The sequence below is a fragment of the Staurois parvus genome, unplaced genomic scaffold (assembly GCF_062004578.1).
Source record: "Staurois parvus isolate SC_StPar_1 unplaced genomic scaffold, SC_StPar_1.0 ptg000142l, whole genome shotgun sequence".
NCBI lineage: Eukaryota > Metazoa > Chordata > Amphibia > Anura > Ranidae > Staurois > Staurois parvus.
The window spans coordinates 20,828-42,939 of NW_028317938.1; the positions used below are offsets into that span (position 1 = coordinate 20,828).

Genomic DNA, 22,112 nt, shown 5'->3' on the forward strand with positions numbered 1-22,112 from the left:
ACACATTACACACAACACTTGTTAGGCACACACTTAACCCCTTGACTACCCTGAGATGTTAACCCCTTCCCAGCCGGTGTCATTAGTACAGTGACAGTGTATAGTATTATCTCTGATCACTATATTAGGGTCGCTGGTGATATCCAGGTCAGTTAGTCAGTTCCCACCCAGAGTTAGTGTCAGATTGCCTTCCACACTATCGCAGTCCCACTATAAATCGCTGATCATCGCCATTAGTAGTGCTATAACTTTTACGCAAACCAATCTTTTTTTTTTTTTTTTTTTTTTTAACCAAAAACATGTAGCAGAATACATTTTGGCCTAAATTTCTGAAGGAATTTTTAATTTTTTTATTGGATATGTTTTAAAGCAGAAAGTACAAAATATTAATTTTCAAATTTTTGGTCTTTTTTCGTTTATATAATAAAAAAAACAGTGGTGATCAAATTCCACCAAAAGACAGTTCTATTTGTGTGAAAATGATACAAACTTCACTTGGGTACAGCATTGCATGACTGGACAACTACCAGTTAATATAATGCAGTGCTAATTAGCAAAAAATGGCCTGGTCATGAAGGGGGTAAAACCTTCCAGCGCTGAAGTGGTTATAGGGAATTTTGAAGAAAACCAAAAAACAAGCTCCATTTGGTTTCCTTTAGTGAGCACATTCATGAACATTTTTTTTTTTTAATTTAGTATTCCTGCCTAACACTAACCATTAAAAATGTTCCTCCCCCTTCCTGTTACCTATGTTGCCTAATCTGTGTAAGAAACTTGCATATCTTCAGCCTTCTCCTGTCTGGTCATATGATCCACAGCTCCGGCTCCCCTTTGTCAGACAGCTGGGCTATGGGAACTCACAGGTGATGGCACCGCTCCTGGAATTCCCAGCTGTAGGCGCTACATCCTCTCCCCTGCAGCCGTGGCTCACTGAAACAGGGGATCACATGACCAGACCAGGCTGAAAATAGGTTTGTATACACCATTTTTTTTTTCTTACAGCATTGGCAGAATAGGTAGAAAGAAGCAGGAGGGAACGTTTTTAAATATAGTTAGACAGGAATTTCACTTTAACCACTTCACCTCTCACCCCTGTACACCCCATGGACCAAAGCAGTTTCTTACATTTCTGCTTTGAATCGGTTTATTTGGCAATACAATTGTCATTACCTAAAATAAAGCAATACATACAGTATACTGTTTTTAAAGAACAAAAGACTTTTTTGTGATATTGTCTTGGAAAACTTATTTTTTATACAATCCGTAGACAAAAAACAAAAATTAAAAAAAAAAAAAGATTTTTAATTTTTGACCAGCGTTCATTAAAAAGATAGTGTTACTGTAGATTAAAAGTATACATTTTATTCTATAATTTGTCCTGTTTAAAATTACACTAAAATGATGATTCTGGTATAAAGCACTGCAAGGTTACTTACAAATGAAATAACGTTTTTCCTTTTTATTTTACACTTTTTTTTTAACCACTTGCCTACCGGGCACTTTTACCCCCTTCCTACCCAGGCCAATTTTCAGCTTTTAGCGCTGTTGCACTTTGAATGACAATTGCACAGCCATGCGACACTGTACCCATATGAAATTTTATCTTTTTTTCACACAAATATAGCTTTCTTTTGGTCGTATTTAATTGCCACTGAGTTTTTAATTTTTTTGCACTATAAATGAAAAAAGACCAAAAAATTTGAAGAAAAAAAAAAGTTTTTCTTTGTTTCTATTATAAAATTTTGCAAACAGGTACATTTTCTCCTTCACTGATGTGCATTGATGAGGCTGCACTGATGAGGTGGCACTGGAGGGAATTGAGGAGGAGGCACTGATGCTGCTGCACTGATATGCAGCATTGATGGGCACAGATAGGCGGCACTGACGGGTAGCACTGCTGGGCATTTTTGTGGCTGCATTGATAATCGGGGCACAGATTATCACAGCAGGTGTCCTCTGTGAAACTTGCCGGTTATTGGCAGTACTTTCCTCAAGCTGTGACAGCGTGAGGAAAGTGCTGCAGATAACCGGCAACTGTATTTACTTTGTGATCAACTGTGTCATTGGACACAGCTGATCACGTGGTAAAAAGCTGTGATTGGCCTTTTACCTTGTCATGTGATCAGCTGTGATGTGTTGTCATGTGATCAAAGACAGCGCTGAGTGCACACCACAGGAGGGGGCACATTCTGAGAGGACGTCATATGATGCCCTCCCAGAACTGGACAACCGCGCTGTAGCCATCATTCGGCTATAGTCCGGTTGTCAAGCGGTTAAAAGGTGACACGAAAAAAAAAAATTAACAAACAAAACAAATAATAATAAAGGTTTCTGAAAAGTGCTGATAAACACTAATGAAGATAGTCCAGTTTTTGACAGCAGCACCTGCTAAGCAGGAGCTGCTGTATTTACACTACTTGATTTTCAGAGCTGAGAAATAATGACAAGTGTCTTTTTGGGCATATGTAGCACATCCAGTGTCCACAACTATTTAAGGTTCAACAATCTTTTTCTATATAAGGTTCACTAACGCAGTGCTGACCAAACTCACTACTATGGGCACAAATAAACCCCTCCATCTACAGTATATATATTTGACCTAAATTTGAAGTATGAACAAGATCCAGTTTTGAAGAGAGATTCTTAACGTGGTATTAAAACCAAAAAAAATGTATATATTGCAGCTTCTCAGCTCCTAAATGTGGTGGCTGAATTAGGTTTTTTTTTTTTTTTTCCTTTTATCCCTTTATTTTCGCCTGGTGATCAGGCCAGTAACACACTTTCTGCACCAACATTTCTCCACACCCATGGAAGAGGAACAGACACGCCTTTGGAAAGCAGCATTGTCAACATGAGTTGAGGTAGTTATGCAGCTGCCCAAGATCACCTTTATGTGACAGCCGGAAGCTGACTGAACAAAACAATAATAAACTCAGGGCTGTAGTTGTTTTAAATTCTTCTCTCTCTGACTGTTATAACAGATTTTTTTTTATTTTAGCATAAAGGATTTATATACATGTTTAAAAGCCAACCATTTTAAGCACCCCGGTCAGTGGTAAATTGTCTTCACATTCTAGCTGCCACTTTTGCTAGGCTGCTTTGTTTGTTAATATAGAAATGTTGATTTAATTGTAAATTACTTACCTTGGGGTATACTACAGCTTATTCTTAGACCAAGGGTTATATTCAGCTACATTCAGGAGATTGGATCTAGCAAAAAACTTGCTAGGGCCACCCCCAGAGCACACCATGCAACTCCAGCCACTCTGTGAGACTCCATTTTGTGGATAATAAGAAGCGATTAAGACAAACGGTAAGTGCCTGTTTCCTGTATTGTACTATCAGAGAAGGAATTCAAGCCTACATTCCTATTATCCTAACTGTACAGTATAGGAGAAAGGACTTGTATTCTTAGACGACGGGATGTACCCAAGCAATAAACTAAGTGATCCTTGGGTCAGTAGACCTGGTCTGTTTGGAAAAGGCCAAGGCTTGTCTTCCAGAAGTCTATGTCTGTGTACCATGCTCTTCTGGCACAATCTGGAGAAATGAGGATTACCAGGACCCTTTCTTATACCATTTATCGCAGCAGTCGAGGGAAGAAATTTGTAGGAGCAAAGACATAAAATAGCTTTACTTGAGCCAAAGGAATCACCAGAGCTTTCAATGCAAAGGCTATATCTTCCTTGAGCTTGGCTACAAGCTTGTTCAGCTTCCTGTTGAACTTGGCGACCAGAATGTTCACATCAGGTTTTCCCTGCTTCTGATATGGCCTCTGAAAGATCTCAGGGTGCAAAGACCACTTCCACAGATCTAGGTATTGGCAGCTTAGGAGGTCTGCCTGCCAACTGTCCACTCCAGTGATGCGGACAGCTGGAACGTGAGTTTCTGCCCAGGAGTGTATCAGACTTGCTTCTTTTGGGGCAACTGGACTTCTGATGCCCCCTTGATGGTTTATGTAAGCCACTGCTATGGCATTGTATGACTGCACCCTGACTGGATGATATTATAGAAGGGAGGTCCAGCATTGCAAAGATACTATAATGGCTTTCAGTACCAGGATGTTGGTGGGAAGTTTCAAATCCTGTATTGACCAGGTCCCCTGGACAGTCAAGGAATAGTAAACTCTGCCCCAGCCTGTAAGGTTGGCATCCGTTTGTTGCCACCTTCCAGGGCGTGTGAAGGAATTCTAGGACAGGACTGAAGACCCACCTTGTTGGGTAGAGCTTTGGCTGGACAACAGCATTTGACAATTTCAGATTAGATTTGTTTTTTCTGCATCCTAAGTATGTTGGATTGAAGAGGTCTGGAGGGAAACTGTGCAAGAGGCATTGCCTTGAACGAAGTTGCCATTAAGTGCTGAACTCTCATGCAGAAGCAAACTGAGGGATGCTGTTTTGACCTGACGGTTGGGAATTGAAAATAACAAGCAATCATACTAACCTAGGTGGATGCACCATCGGTCCAATGTTGCATCTATCCCCCGCAGACTGGGAACGGAGGATCAAAAAGGGCTGGTTGATCAGTACTCTGGTCTTCAGTGAGCATAGAGCCGGCGACTGTCCGTCATCAGCTCCAGCACTCACTGGAGAGCTGGGCTGTGGAGGGGGAGGAAGTGGTTGGCTCAGGCTCTTAGCGACTCACTGAGTATATAAAATAGCACAGGAAGGGAGGAGCATTAGAAGGAAAGGGTAAGAGGAAAAGAAAAAAAAAAAAAAAAGGAGGGGGCAGAGAATAGTGGGGTCCCTAACCCCCCCTGGACCATCACAGAGGTGAAAATGCTCAGAAGTATTTTTTCTGATTGAATTAGGGTCATTGCATCCTTGTACAAAAACCACAGTGTTGTTGTGCAGAAGAATTTCTCATCCTGGTTACTCAGGGCTAAAAACGCAAGGTTCTTCATTTGCTGGATCTCATTAATTCTGATATACACTATACTGCCAAAAGTATTGGGACACTCCTCCACATCTTTGGATTTAGGTGTTCCAATCACCTCCATAGCCACAAATGTATAAAATAAAGCACCTAGGCATGCAGACTGCTTCTACAAACCTTTTTGAAAGAATGGGTTGCTCTCAGGAACTCAGTAAATTCAGGCATGGTACTGTGATAGGTTGCCACCTGTACAATAAGTCCATCCGTGAAATTTCCTCGCTACTAAATATTCCACGGTCAACTGTTAGTGGTATTATAACAAAGTGGAAGCAACTGGGAACAGCAGCGACTCCGCAACGAAGTGGGAGGCTGCGCAAAATGGCAGAGCGGGGTCAGCTCATACTGAAGAGCACAGTGTGCAGAAGTCGACAACTGACTGCAGAGTCAATAGCTATAGACCTTCAAACTTCATGTGGCCCTCAGATTAGCACAACATTGCATAGAGAGCTTCATGAAATGAGTTTCCATGGCCAAGCCTTTGTATCCAAGCCTTACATTACCAAGTGCAATGCAAAGTGTCGGATGCAGTGGTGTAAAGCACGCCGCCACTGGACTCTATTCACTCCAGAGAAAATGTCTCTGTCTAATCACACTTCTCTGCCTGGCAATCCGATGGATGCGTTTGGGTTGGGTAGGTGCCATGAGAATGGTACTTGCCTGACTGCATTGTGCCAAGTGTAAAAGTTTGGTGGAGGAGGGATTATGGCGTGAGGTTGTTTTTCAAGGGTTGGGCTAGGCCCCTTAGTTCCAGTGAAGGGAACTCGTAAGGCACCAGCATGTTGGAAAATTTCATGCTCCCAACTTTGTGGGAATAGTTTGGGGATGGCTCCTTCCTGTTCCAACATGACTGCGCACAAAGCAAGGTCTATAAAGACACAGATGAGCGAATTTGGGGTGGAGGAATGTGACTGGCCTGCACAGAGTCCTGACCTGACCTCAATCTGATAGAACACCTTTGGGATGAATTAGAGCGGGACTGCGAGCCAGGCCTTCTCGTCTGACATCAGTGCCTGACCTTACAAACGTGCTTCTGGAAGAATGGTCAAATATTCCCATAGACACACTCCTAAACCTTGTGGACAGTCTTCCCAGAAGAGTTGAAGCTGTTATAGCTGCCAAGGGTGGGCCAACTCAAAACTGAACCCTACGGACTAAGACTGGGATGCCAATAAAGTTTAATGCGTGTAAAGGAAGGTGTCCCAATACTTTTGGCAATATAGTGTATCAATGCATTTTGGTGGGAGGTTAATTTTTTTTTCCCCCACAGTGTTGGTATTCATGCCTCAGCTGTAGTCAGTGGATGTTTGAGCGGGGGATTTTGTATTTCTTAAGTATCAATAAAGTTGTATTGTGAAATAAACATACAAATGGCTTGCCCACAGGAGACACTTGTGTTTTTAACAATATTCCAAAAATCCTGCAATCGTGGCACTCCAAGAATACATGGAGAAGCATAACCACTGCCTCATGGCATCACCTACATAATCAGATCTGGGGGTATACCTAATGTAGTTGATGAAGGGTTTTGTACCTTTGTGTCAACAGTTTATATTCACGCTCTTGATATTTAATGGTCAGGTAAGCTTTGTGTGCAAAGAGGGTTAAATGTGTTCTTTGTTCAGCAGTGACCCTATGGGAGGCGAATAAGGCCACTGTGCGGGGTCATGTTATGCAGCTGGCGGCGGTCCGGGAGCGGGAGCGCCAACTTTGGAGCTTCATTGTCTCCTGGCCTCTGCGGATGCGTGTTGGAAGTCATCTTCATCCGCGGCCCATAAACGCGCTCGGAACGATCTGGAGGCAAAGTTGGACCTACTTGCCTCTTCAGAGGCAGAACGGGCCCTGCGTTGGACCAAACACAAATTTTATTCCTGTGCTAATAAGCCAGGTCCAACGCTGGCCAGGAAACTCAATTCTGTGGGGAAACCCCATAAACCGATCTGACTGCGACTTCCCACAGGTGGCTGTACTTCTAATCCCCGGCAGATTGTTTCCCGTTTCTCGGACTTCATTTTGCGCCTCCAAGCTAAACCAGATCCCTTCCCTGTGGCTCAAGCAGAGGCATTCTTTCAAGATCTCCATCTTCCTGGATTATCTGAGGCAGCACAGGTGGCCCTCAACGCCGGTGTTACCGTACCGGAAGTGCTCCAAGCTATCAAATCTTTACGGTCCACCGTGGCCCCAGGTCCCGATGGCTTCTCCGGTCTCTATTATAAGAAATTCTTGGCCCTGTTGGCGCCCTTTTTGGCTGACTATTTCATTGAGTTACGACAGGGCTCCTTGCCCTCTCCAGACGCGCTTAGAGCGCATATCTTTATGATTCCTAAGATGACCGATGATGTACAGGAACCGCAAGCCTTCCGGCCCATTTATCTTCTTAATGAAGAGCTGAAGATATTGGGCAAGATCCTTAGTTTTCGCATCAATAAATATTTGCGTAGCCTGGTCCACAGGGACCAAGTAGGGTTCATCCCTGGGAGGCAGGCGGGTGATAACGTTCGTAAGGTGGTCCATTTTATACATTTTCTGCAACAGCGGAAAATCCAGGGATTCTTACTGTCCTTAGACCTATATAAAGCCTTTGATTTTCTATCCTGGGAATATCTGCGGTTTGTGCTGTCTCGTTGGGGTTTTGGGGATTCTATTCTTTCTTGGATTCAAGCCTTGTATTCTTCTCCTTTGGCCTCCATTAAATATGCTGGGCATTTCTTGGATCCCTTTCCTATTGGGCGAGGGACGAGACAGGGCTGCCTCCTGTCCCCAGCGCTCTTTGTCCTGGCGCTTGAGCCGCTGGCTTTAGCGCTCCAGACCGATTGCAATGTATCGCGGGACAGGAGTTTAATCTGAACCTTTTTGCGGACGATGCCCTCTTGACTCTTACTAATCCACTGACGACGCTTCCTAATTTGCAACGGGTTCTTGAGAGCTTCTCCTTGATTTCGGGTCTCCGTATTAACTTGGATAAGACGGTCGCTCTCAATATTACTTTGGCTTCAGATTTGGTTTCGCGCTTACAATCCCACTTCCCTTACAAATGGGCTCCCTCTTCTCTTGAATACTTAGGCATTTGCTTGACCCCCACCTATGACTCCCTGTTTGCTGCAAATTATTATCCATTGCTTAGCGCTCTAGCTTCTCTTATGCATTCCTGGCAATTTCCGCACCTGTCTTGGATAGGACGGGTTCATTCGGTGAAAATGACCATCCTGCCGAAATTGTTATTATTTTCGCACCCTCCCAGTGCGGGTTCCCCCTCATTTTCTTCGGTTGATTCAGGCGAGGATTATGCGCTTTATCTGAGCCAATAAGCACCCCAGAGTCTCCAGAAATACGCTCTTTGCTCATAGACTCCAGGGTGGTCTTGGGGTGCCTAAGTATTATCAGGCAAGCCAGATTGCCCCGCTGTCTATGTTGCACGCTTCCTCTGACGCTCCTCTCTGGGTCCTGCTGGAACTACCTAATTGTGCCCCTATCGCACAGTCGACGCTTCCCCCTGCCCTGCGGCACTGAGTTCGATGTTGCTCCATGGCTTACAAGTCTGGGACTCGGTACGTTACTCCAGTGGCCTAATGTCACCCTTTCTGTCTTTGCTCCCAATTATTAACAACCCTCTTTTCCCACCGGGTTTAGATCACCCAAGGGCGTTTTCTTGGTGGGTGACTAATGGTTTTTCGCAGGTGCGACACTTTTTGATTTTTCAGTCCTTCCCTACCTGGAATTCTCTTCGGGAGTCCCGGAATGTTCCCCCAGGGGAATTTTTTCGATACCTTCAATTGCGGCACTGGCTGCTCTCGCTGCGGTACACTTCGGCTTTCCCATACCAGAAATCTGCCTTTGAACAGCTTTGCCAGCAGCGTCCAGGCACCCCGGGCCTTATCTCCCTTCTTTATGCAGCTCTGAACAGACGCACGTTCTTTCATATGTTGTTCAGTGGGAGCGCGACCTGGGAGTGGCTGTGGATCCGGAGGACTGGAATAAGGCCTGGTCACTCATAGCTAAATGCTCATTCAATACGACCACGCTGGAGGCAGCCTATAAGGTATTGTTTCGTTGGTATTGGGTTCCGGCTCGTTTGGCCCAGGCTAACCCTGCCTGTAGTGATCGATGTTTTCGGGGTTGTGGCCATCGTGGCGATGTATTGCATATCTGGTGGTCATGCACGAGACTGTTTCATTTTTGTTCTCGTGTGTTTGGCCTCCTTTTCACTTTGTTCCATCTCTCCATACGCCGGGATGCTCGGTATGCCTTGCTTCATTGCCCCATACCGGGCCTCTTGGCTCATCAGCAGAAGTTGGCTTCCTATTTGTTTTTATCGGCCACTAGAACAATTGCTTAGGCCTGGAAGAGTCCGTTTGTCCTTCTTCAGGGGGTGCGGGATCGTATGACCACTATGATGCTCAACAAACAGATGTCAAGTATATGCAAGAACTCCCAACGTAAATTTTTTAAAATATGGGAGCCGTGGTTGCAATATGCCTTTCCCACGCTCCCCCCGGCTAGTCTGGGGATGTAATGGCGTTCGGTATTGGCGCTCTTGGACCCCTGCTCTTTGGTTTTTTTTTTTTCTTTTCTCTCTATCTCTGTTTGTTTTTGGTGTGACAGTGGACAGCTGCCTTTAGTTGTTATAGTCAGAGTTACATTAATGTTATTGTAATTTATGTGCCATTGATAGCCCCTGCGTGGGCGTACCTTTTGCCTTGTTGGCGTTAGAGCACTGTTTTCTCTATTTTGCTTTTTTTTTTTTTTTATCGGTGCAATTGATAGCCCCTGTGTGAAATATAAATGTGTTCTTTGTGAGCCTGAGAAAAAAAGTCTCACAGTCTTCTTTCATTGGTGTTTAAATGGGTGGTCATGCTGGTGGCCCTCTATGGTGAAGGAGCAATTGAGTAGAAAAAAAAGAATGTCGAATTGGGACTTGACCTACAAATACAGTTTCATATGGGTTTTTGAAATGAGTCACTTTAGAGGCAGCGGGCTTAGAGGGGCTAAGCTGAAGACATTTCATGAAATCTAGTTCAGTGTTGCTTCACTGGACCAATGAAGGTCTAGCTTGGGCTGTGTCCAAGATTAGGCCTAGGTACTCTAGTTTGAGGGCTGGAGTGCTGTGTTTGGAAAGTTATTTATCCAGCCAAAGGTTTGAAGGAAGTGAATTGGATATTGGAAGCAAGGCTGAGTAATCCTGGAGTAGAAGATAGTCTAGGTTACCTGTGACATGAATGCCATTTCTTTCATAGAAAGTCAGAAGCAGTGCAAGCACCTCTGTAAGCACTCAGGCTGCAAAGAAGAGCAAGGGGGTAGTGCTATAAACTGAAGTGTTGGTCTCACAGCAAAAGTCAGAAAATGTTGGTGTGAGGGGAAAATGGGGATGTAGAGTTAGGCATCTTGTATGTCAACTGATGCAAGAAATTCCACGTCTTAGAGAAGCAATGCCAGATCTTGTTGATTACAGCCTTAATTTTTGTACACAAAAGATCAGTTTATAAATTTTAGGTTCAGTATTGGGTAAATTTCCTCATTTGGTTTTTGTGCTGTAAATAGATTTGAATAGAAACATTATTATTAACATCAGTCCTTAACCCTCAAGGGGCGTACAATCTGAGGTCCCTAACTTACATTCATACATACACATACTAGGGACAATTTAGACAGGAGCCTATCAACCTACCAGCATGTCTTTGGAGTGTGGCAGACTGGAAGCAGTTGAAACTCTAATTTTGTACCTCTTTGAAATGACAGATTGAACCCAGAGGTTCGGATGTCTCAGATCCAGAATGGCTCAAATGCCAACAGATGTCCCTATTCCCAAGAATAAGGTGCCCCTTCATTGTGAGGAGAACTTTTGGGCAGGTTTGGGGAGGAGTCCAGGGCTTGCGATGGAAGGAGGTGCCAAGTCTTGCTTTGGAAGTAGATGTCTGGGGAGAGTGAATGCAACTCTTTTACTGAGCAGTAGTAGCTGTATATAGAGAAGCCTTTGGCCTTATGCACACTAGGCTCTTTTGGAAGCCTTTCTTCTGCCAAGAGAAAAGTAGCCTTAAAACCACACATAAAGCTGCATTTTCCAAATGCATTTGGACGCTTTCAGGTATGTCAAGTGTTTGGACATTCATTAATTTCATTAGTGGTTAGGTGTATTTAGATGCTTTTGCAAGCATTTAGGTGTGTTGGCCATTTTGTCTGCCCAAATAATCCTCTCCTGAGCACAATTTTAGCAAGTAGTATGCTATGGGAGAACTAGGAGAAGAGGAGCAGTCAAGATTGCCGGCGGAGGACCTCAGAAGCAGAGGTTCAGGACTGCTTTGTCTCAATTTCATTGCACAAAGCTGGGAAGTATAACGTGTTATTTAACGGTTTGTGCCCACCCATAGTACATTTACTGTGGGCGGGTGGCAAGGGCAGGCTGGGTCACAACCATGTAGGCCACCCAGGCTGTCCTCGGTTAGGGGCGTGTAGCGTGCCACTCCCACGACTGCTGTGTCCACTGGACACAGCAGGTTGCAGCTCCCGATGCCCAGCCACTTTGAGCGGTCTGGGGATCATGTGATCGGTTTACTTTGTCAACAAGGTTGTTATGAAAGTCATTCATAACAACTCTGCTTTCTATAGAGCAGTGGTCTCCAAATTGTGGTTCTTTGCTTGCCTTAAGGCAATACTTGAGGCAATACTCCTGCCACTGACAGCAACGATGGGGCATAATTCCTGCCACTGATATCAACAATGGGGCACTATTTCTTCCACTGACACCAACGATGGGACAAAATTCTTTCCAATGACACCAAAAATGGGGTACTATTCCTCCCACTGGCATCAACTACTTCACCTAATCGCAAAGATCAGGCATGGTTTACTCCCACTGGTCACAGCTCACCCCCCCAAAAAAAAAATCTGAAAGACAGTAAACTGGCCCTTTCTTTGGAAAGTTTGGGGACCACTGCTATAGATTGATGCTGTGATTGGCCCACAGCTATCACATGGTACCTGGGCCAACCACAGCACCATGTAACATGTGATTAGATATAGCCAATCACAGATCACTAGTAATCACAGCCGTTCTGAATTAAACCCATTCATGATAGTTCAAAACATTGCTGTTACAGTGATCATCATTTTAACAGCAAAGTGTTAACAAAATCTATGATCACCCCCCCCCTTCCCAAGTAGTACTTTGTTACTGTGGTGAAACTAAACTACTACAGACAGAGGGGGTTCCCCCTCCTCTCCATGACCGCTATGTCCACCACACACAGTGGAATGCAGATCCGCAGCTTTGCTTAATTTACTAGTAAGCTGTGAATGGTCAACAACAGTCATATGATACCTGGGCCAATGACAGCACCCCGTACCATGTGATTAGCTGTAGTCAATCACAGATCACTAGTATTCACAGCTGTCATGAGTTTAACCCATTCATGACAGTTCAAAGAATTTCTGGTACAATGATCTTCACTGTACCAGCAAAGTTTAAAAAAAAAAAATAAAAAAAATACCTGATCACCCCTCCAGTGTAGTACAATTATACTATGATAACACTGAACTACTCTGATGAAAGTATTTACAAAAAAAAAAAAAAAAAATAATAATAATAATAGTTAACAAATATAAAATATTTAATAAAAATTAAATTCAAGTTTTTTTTTTGTTTTTTGTTTTTTAACATGCTGTCACTAATCAGTGTCCCTGATCACTGCAACGCCATTACAATTGCCTCAGGGCCTTCAAGAAATGAAATCGACCATCAGTACATCAGGAACTATCAATTTTCAGAAATATATCCCATAGTTTGTGGACGCTATAACTTAGCAGAATACATTTTGGCCCAAATTTGTGAAGAAATTATATTTTTTTTTATTGGATGTGTTTTATAACAGAAAAAAATTTTAAGTCTTTTTTTTATTTTTAAAATAAAAAATAAACCCAGTGGTGATCAAGTACCACCAAAAGAAAGTTCTATTTGTGTGAATTTTTTTTTTATAAATTTCATTTGTATACAACGTTGCATGACCATGCAATTGCTAGTTAAATTAGTGCAATGGCAAATAGAAAAAAATGGCTTGGTCATGAAGGGGGTAAAATCTTCCGGAGCTGAAGTGGTTATAGCGGAACTAAACCTGTTAGTTTAACGGTTTTCCAAAAGAGTTAAGCTGGGCAAAAAAAAAACCACACTATAAAGAAAATCAGAGCAAAAATTCTGTATGGGGAATGATCGGTCGATTACCAGATCGTTAGTATAGTGATTTTGACAGCCAATTCTGACTATTCAGGCAAAAAAAAAAACCAAAAAAAAACCGTGTGAGCTAGAAAATTTTATCGTACTTGAAACCAACGTCTGATTTTCACTCAATGTGTACAGTAATTGTACGGAAATAATCAAACAGAAAAAAGCATGCATGATCAGAAACAAAGAACAACCTGAAAGAAAGTGGCAACATAGAAATTGTACACAAGAAAGAATGTTTGCCTTTTTGGAAAAATCGGATTGTTTGTCTGATTTTCTCATAGTGTGTACCCAACTGTACATTCAAGGCAAGCTCTCAACCAAACTGTCAAACCATCAAATGGCCAATGTCATAACTGATCACATGCAGCACCATGACAACTGCATATCAAAGAGAGGCTAGGATACGAGGGTTAACTTACCCTTTAAACCCTCAGTTTTATTAAGCACTTTCAGCAGCTGCATTAATCACATACTGATTATCTCATAGCCAACTATTATCTTTTAATCCATTTCTTGCAGTGTCCCAATGAGTCACCCTTGTTTGCAGGGACTAGAGTTGTGTCATCCTACACTATGTGCATCAATAGAAACACACAGTCCCACATCCTAGGATGATAAGGCATTCCCCTGCTCCTTCCCTATCCTTTCTCCAAGCTAACAGACTAACTAAAGACTACTCTATCTACCATTAACACTTTTATGTGAAGACTGAAAGTTCAGGGAAGCAGAATAGAGAAACGTAGGGACAGTAGCATTGAAAGTTGTAAATTGAAAGTGCTAGAGTAAGATGGAGTAAAAATTTTAATGCATAGTTTATTGGGGAATGTTTATTTTATTGTGCTCAATGGGTTGAACTAAAAAAACACTGATGGTTTTATACTACACTTGTCAAATGCTTTCCCTCTAAAGTTTAAAAGTTTGGGGAGGGAATAGATCTGAAGTCAGGTTTTCATTGTTATCTATATCCCCCTACTGGAGAAAGTCCCAGTGACCAGCTAAGAAATCTATTTCAACTCAAAATGGATTTACCCACATTTTAGCATCTTCCATACATGTGTCCTATTGTTTATTTGAAAATATTTTAGCACAAATACTGGTATGTGTAGCTTAAAGATGAATTCCAGGTATAGATTTTTTTTTTTTTTTACAAAGTTACATTGATCCAGCTTGAACCAGTGTAAATATGCATATATTAAATCCTCCTGGAAGCTGGAAATCAAGCAGACACTACAGCTCCAGTACGCTCCACTTGCCTCTGTGTCCTGTGCCGAGCAGCTGACCCTCTGCATTGTGAACACAGGAGGTTGACCAATCGGCACGGATGACATTCAGAGAGTGCTTTGCATTTTCTGAATAAATGCAAAGTGTTCGTTGATTATACAAGGTAGAGAGGTGGGGTGTGACATCATGCGCTCCACCTTGTCTAATCAGAGAATTATTATTATTCAGGATTTATATAGCGCCAACAGTTTGCTCAGCGCTTTACAATATAAAGGGAGACAATACAGCAACAATACAGTTCAATACAAGAGGGTTAGGAGAGCCCTGCTCCTTGGAGTTTAATGCTTTGCATTCATTCAGAAAATGCAAAACATTCTTTGAATGCCCTTGCCCAGCAGCCAGCCTTTTGTGCTCAGAATGCAGCAGGGGAGTCACAGGAACTGGAAGAAAGTGAAGATCACTGGAGTAGCAATGTCTACTTCACTGATTTCCACCAACCAGGGGGAATGACCAGGTATGGTATATGCACAGTACATTGGTCCAAGCTAGATCAATGTGATTGTAGAAAATATCCTTACCTGGAATTCTAACTAGTAGAAAAAATGATTTTGGCTTATTTTTCATTTAAACTCTGGTGAAAGTTTTAGGGTTAAAAACACACTTCTGAAATCAAGACTGTTACCACAATGCACATTAGTGCAATGCTGCATGCACATTTTTTGGTTTATTCTTGTGTGTTGGAGGCTCATTGATAAGGAATGGGCTGTCTAAGCACAACACAAGTTAACTTATGACAACCTGTGTTAAGCAGGAAAGGAGAAGTGTGAAAAAACCCCAACAATACCAGCATTACATTTTACGTAACAGCATCATACACTGAACAATAATAAACATAAAACATTTTTTATGCAAATTTATAGGCTGTCAGGATCAAATAAAGTGAACAAGCAAAAGACATTAAGCAATTCATCCAAAAGATGCAGAGATATCACATACCCCCCTTTCTCACACAAGTGTTAGATAAAGTATGTAAGCAGATGGTCCTTACTTCTAGAGGCAGGTATGTGTGTTTTTGTTCCTGTCCAACTTGCAGACAAGGCAAATGAGGATACTTCAGCTGGAGATTATACTTTTCTCTAAAGTACTGAGCAACTGTTCTTTCCACGGTCTGCCCATTCTCCAGCTGTAAAGGAAAGCTACAAAATAAAAAATACAGAACAACATTACAACCCTATTTAGCTTGTGGTATATAAAAGGTGGAGAGAAACAGGGTTTCCAGAAAGCACAAAAATCAAAACAGGATTTATTCAATATGCAGGGTTTTTTGTGTGTGCACAGAACCTGGTACTGGTACCACTGGTAGTGGTAGTTGGCCCTGTAAACAAGGTAAAATATATAGACTTCCTCCACATATCATGGGTCCCTAACCTTTACCTTAAAGAGATAGTAAACTCAAGCATGACAAAATTTGCTGACAGGCATGGTTTTTATATTAAATGTCCCCCTTACCTGTTAGCAATAATACATTCTGACCCATGTACATGCAGCTCAGATCGCATTTACAGCCCACTCTGTGGGCAAAGTGAATCTTGTGTGCATGCACAGGAGCAATGTCACCAAAGTCTAGCCATTCAAGAGGCCAAAGATTCATAACCCAGAAGTGATACTGGTTAAGATGAAAGTGTAGAGGGAGCTGTGACAGCCCAGGCACCGGAGGGCTCAGTTTGTAGGTCTCTCAATGTACTAGTATGCGGTGCATACTAGTATAATATGACTTCAACCTGCAGGGGGCACTTTTAATAGTTTTTTTGAAGCAGACTTCATTACTGTATTAAATCTGAACTCCAGGATTCTTTTTTAAGCTACACTGGAGTTCACCAGGCTGAGATAAATGATGGACAGCATTATTCAAACCACTTCTGGGGATCCCAGGCAGTTTTAGGCCTGCCCTCATGATAAGTCAATGAGGAAGGACTGCCCACCATCACTGCTGAGAAAGAAAAGGACTCTGATCCTGCCCTGGGGCATTAAACCAGTCTGAATGTATGTAATAATGTAATTAAAAAATAAAAAAAATACATCACACTATACATACAGGAAAGGGGGCAAGAAAGATGGAGATCATCTTTAAAGAAGGAATCCAGTTATAGCACTTTTTACTTAGTTACATTGGTCCAGCTTGGACCAATGTAACTATGCACATACTATACCTGTGGGGTCTCTCTAAAAGTTGGAAATCACTGCAGTAAGCACTGCCACTCAAGTGATCTCCACTAGCTTCCAGATCCTGTACCAAGTGGCTGCCCTGCTGCATTCTGAACACAGGAAGTCAGCTGCTCAGCATGGGCATCAGTCACATAAAGCTTTGCATTTTCTGAATGAATGCTAAGCATTTTCTATAGAGAGCATGATGTCACCATCTCTCCATCTTATCCAAACAGGGAACCCTTTGTATTCAATGCAAAAAATGAAAAGCATACTCTGAATGGCAGCTGTGCCGAGGGGCCGACTTAATGTATTCACAACACAGCAGCCACTTGATATGGGACCTGGAAGCTAGATGAGATCCCACAGGTAAGGTACAGTTAGGTCCATATATATTTGGACACATGCACAATGTTCATACTTTTGGCTCTGTATGCCACCAGATTAAATTAAAACAAAACAAAACAATCCAAATTAATTTGAATTGCAGACTTTCAGCTTTAATTCAAGGGGTTGAACAGGAATATCAAGTACAAATTTTAGAAACTGCAACCATTTTTATACACATTCCCTCCATTTTCAGGGGCTCAAATGTAATTGGACAAATGAATATAATTATAAATAAAATGTTAATTTTTAATATTTTGTTGAGAATCTTTTACTGGAAATGACTGCCTGAAGTCTGGAAGTCTGAAAACTGGGTTTCCTCTTTTCTGATGCTTTGCCAGGTTCTAACTGCAGCTGTCTTCCGTTGTTCTTTGTTTGTGGCCCTGTCTTTACTTTAGCCTTCAGCAAGTGAAATGCATGCTCAACTGGGTTAATATCCAGTGACTGACTCAGCCATTGCAGAATATTCCACTTTTCCTTCAAAAGCTCTTGGGTTGCTTTTGCAGTGTGTGTTGGATCATTGTCCATCTGTACTGTGAAACGCCGTCCAATCAACTTTGCTGCATTTGGTTGAATCTGGGCTGACAGTATATCTCTAAACACTGCAGAATTCATCTGGCTGCTTCTGTCACATTATCAATAAACACCAATGACCCAGTGCCACTGGAAGCCATGCATGCACATGCTATCACACTGGCTCCACCATGTTTTACAGATGACGTTGTGTGGTTTAGATCATGAGCTGTTCCAAGCCTTCTCCACACTTTTTTCTTCCTGTCATTCTGGTACAGATTAATCTTGTTTCATCCATCCAAAGAATGCTTTTCCAGAACTGGTCTGGCTTTTTATAGATGTTTTTTGGCAAAGTCTAATCTGGCTTTTCTATTCTTCAGGCTTATGAATGGTTTTCACCTTGTGGCGAAACCTCTGTATTTGCTCTCGTGAAGTCTTCTCTTGATTGTAGACTTTGACAATGATACGCCCACCTCCTGGAGAGTGTCCTTCACTTGTCTGGATGTTGTGAATGGGTTTTTCCTCACCATAGAGTGGATCCTGCGATCATCCACCACTGTTGTCTTCCGTGGACGTCTATGCCTTTTTATGTTTGTGAACTCACCAGTGCGTTCTTTCCAAACAGTGACCAAACTGTTGATTTGGCCACTCATAATGTTGCTACTATCTCTCTGATGGATTGGTTTAGTTTTTGAAGCCTTACAATGGCCTGTTTCACTTGCATGGACAGCTCACAGTAATAGAATCCAAATGCAAATACCACACTTAGAATCAACTCCAGAACTTTTACCTGCTTAATTGATGAGGAAATAACAAAGGAGTAGCATACACCTGGCTATGAAACAATTTTTGATTCAATTGTCCAATTACATTTGGTCCCGTAAAAAAAGGGGGATGGCTACTCTAAAAGCTGTAATGCCTAAACCCTTCCTCCAATTTGGATGTACTTACCCTCAAATTAAACCTGAGAGTGTGCACTTTCAGCCCATATCCATTAAATAACTATAGCTTGAATATATTTTGGTAAATCAATGAAAAAAACTAAAAAATTGTGCCGTGTCCAATATATATGGACCTAACTGTATAAGCACATCAACATTGGTCCAAGCATGACCAATGTAACTATGTAAAAAATTCCATACCTGGAATTCGTCTGTAAACTGACCCTAACATTTACCTGTATTCTCACCAAAATCCTAAAAATTAATGTGTCCCATACATTTAATGCTTGACCTTTCCTCAACACTAAAGCTGCGATTTGTGAACACCTAAAGTGTGGCGTGCTTGCGTACTGTTAACGGCACTCTACATACAAAACAGACACGTACTTCTTGTGCAGAAAAAGGCACAGTTAAAAAAAACAAAAAAAAACACAACGTTCAAAGCTCAAAAAGGTGCATGAGCTACTTTGTTGTGTTTAATACACGCATGTGATGTGAAAACACAATCACTGCATGAATTTGTGCTAGTTAACAAATCTATAAAGTGAATGCTGCCTTAACCTTTCCCTAATTTATCCCTGACAGAATACCAAATTAAAAAAGAAAAAAGCGCCACTTACAAAAAACACCCTGTACCGCCCCTTGATGATGTCGGTGTGACGAAACCGGTTGGGCGTAGCCTATTTGATGTGGATGTTAGAGAGCCTTGCTGGTCTGTGCTGTATGGGAGAGATCTGCGGTGAGCGTTAACTGTATCTCAACCCTTTTTTGCGATTGAAGCTGGTGTCTGTTGGACACCTTGTTTGTGAGTTTCCTTATACTTTCTTATTAAAGAGATAAATGAAAAAAACGTATTGCACCATTATGTTCTCTTTTTTGTCCCTGAGTGTACTGCATGCTCTCATGGAGGTATGAGAAAGAGTGGAGAAGTTCATCATAAGAGCTTGGGCTGCAAAGTTGTTTGTCCGTGATTATTATTATCTGGAAGTATCTGAAACATCACCATATCTATTTGGACATCGGGTTCATTGCTCCCAGAGCACAAGTGCTGTTGCTGGTTTATAATCTGACCAGCCATTAGCTCTGGTGAGTTCATTTAATCTCCTTTGGTGGTGGATTTCTCACAATTGGTTCAAGTCACTGAAGATATATATATTTTTTTTTGGACACTAATTTATGTTTGGACACTATAATTTATTTAAAACACTAATGTTTTTAGGATGATGATATACACTTTTGTATAAGTTTGTTATTAGCGCATACCTTTTAATTTGGATTATCCCTGACAGAATGTCCGTGAACACAAATACCATGGCCTTAAAGCCTAATTCCAACTTGTATGTGATTTTAAATAATTCATTTGGATGAAGCTAGTTCAAATGATTTGTTTCACATATGCACGCGCTGGAAGCGCTGTATACACTGTATGTAGAATCAACTACATACAGTATACAGTGCTGTGTTCTAGCAGTGGGATGGGGATTTCCCATCCTGCTCCTGGAACAAAAAAGGATGCACTGTATTTCATCAATAAATACAAGGCTTTCTCTGACTGGCTGAGGTGGACATTGTGACATCATCCACCACCTATCTACCTCAGCTAATCAGAAGAAGCTGTTTTGTTTGTGGCACAGCATAGGCCTGATCTTTATGACAGAACTTCACACTAATGTGAAAACTAAAGAACAGTACAATGATGCTGCAGGCAAGTTTGTGTAGTACATTACTCCCCTGACACTGCCTACACACCCCATTTACAGAATCACTTTGGACTCTCAAGAGACAGCCTCCAATCTACTGAAGGATCTTTGGATTCACAGTATTGCTCTTTTTTGGAGCTGGAGTTCAGCTTTAAGCTAAACTACTTTTGACAGCCTTGGTGCCTGCACCTTCGAAAACAAGTCAACAATGGCAGCCCTTCCCCGGTATGTTCCTAAAAATTAAACCTCACCTTTGCACCACAGGGACGTTTTAATTAAACAGCCACTGGGGGAAGTGGCAATTCTCACAGACCATTACGGACAGCCTTTTATTTACCTGGGATCATGCACAATGAGGGCAGGGGAGACATTAGGAATCTAATAGACACCTGAAGTATAAAGAAGACCTGTCACTTGGCCAAATCGAAACCACATTGTTTAATGTTTAAAAAAAAAAAAAAAAAAGGGAATAAATTAAAATAAATTGAGCACCCCCCTCCACACACCCACCGATGCAGACGCATACACACAGTATCTCACAGAAGTGAGTACACCCCTCACATTTTTGTAAATATTTTATTTGATCTTTTCATGTGAGAACACTGAAGAAATGACACTTTGCTACAATGTAAAGTAGTGAGTGTACAGCTTGTATAACAATGTAAATTTGTTGTCCCCTCAAAATAACTCAACACACAACCATTATCATGCTGTGCTTCAGTATGTCACAGTACATGTTGGCATTCATGGTTCCCTCAATGAACTGTAGCTCCCCAGTGCCGGCAGCACTCATGCAGCCCCAGACCATGACACTCCCACCACCATGCTTGACTGTAGGCAAGACACACTTGTCTTTGTACTCCTCACCTGCTGCGTGTGTTGCCGCCACACACGCTTGACACAATCTGAACCAAATAAGTTTATCTTGGTCTCATCAGACCACAGGGCATGGTTCCAGTAATCTATGTCCTTAGTCTGCTTGTCTTCAGCAAACTGTTTACGGGCTTTCTTGTGCCTCATCTTTAGAAGAGGCTTCCTTCTGGGACAACAGCCATGCAGACCAATTTGATGCGGTGTGAGGCGTATGGTCTGAGCACTGACAGGCTGACCCCCCTACCCCTTCAACCTCTGCAGCAATCATACGTCTATTTCTCAAAGACAACCGCTGGATATGACGCTGAGCACATGCACTCAACTTCTTTGGTCGACCATGGCCAGGCCTGTTCTGAGTGGAACCTGTCCTGTTAAACCGCTGTATGGTCTTGGTCACTGTGCTGTAGCTCAGTTTCAGGGTCTTGGCAATCTTCTTATAGACTATGCCAACTTTATGTAGAGCAACAATTCTTTTTTTCAGATCCTCAGAGAGTTCTTTGCCATGAGGTGCCATGTTGAACTTCCAGTGACCAGTATGAGAGAGTGAGAACACCAAATTTAACACACCTGCTCCCCATTCACACCTGAAACCTTGTAACACTAACAAGTCACATGACACAGGGAAGGGAAAATGGCTAATTGGGCCCAATTTGGACATTTTCACTTAGGGGTCTACGCACTTTTGTTGCCAGAGGTTTAGACATTAATGGCTGTGTGCTGAGTTATTTGAGGGGACAGCAAATTTACACGGTTATACAAGCTGTACACTCACTACTTAACATTCTAGAAAAGTGTCATTTCTTCAGTGTTGTCACATGAAAAGGTATAATAAAATATTTTCAAAAATGTGAGGGGTGTACTCACTTCTGAGATACTGTACACACGCACAAACTGGGAATTATATTGTGTTTGTGTGCAATAAAGTGTGGGTTTTTTTCAAACTGAAAATATAGATTTGATAAACCATTGCACAAATATCATGCCTACATTAAAAAATTACAGGGCCTCTGTATTCAGAAAATATAAAATCATTTGGAGGTTTACTTACCCCACGGTCACATCAAGCCCGATACTGAAATCATGCGTCTTACAGTGAAGTCGCACGATTTCAAAGTCGGGTGAGAT

General features: G+C 42.0%; 1 protein-coding gene across 1 annotated transcript in view; it reads right to left on the bottom strand.

Moving 5' to 3' along the window:
- LOC149465150 (protein argonaute-3) overlaps positions 1-22,112 on the bottom strand; it is a 135,201-nt gene that overhangs the window by 13,141 nt on the left and 99,948 nt on the right. The window contains exon 8 of the mRNA XM_089673603.1: positions 15,417-15,564. Within this exon, the coding sequence (XP_089529729.1) occupies positions 15,417-15,564 (148 nt within the window). The remainder of the gene's footprint in view (positions 1-15,416; positions 15,565-22,112) is intronic.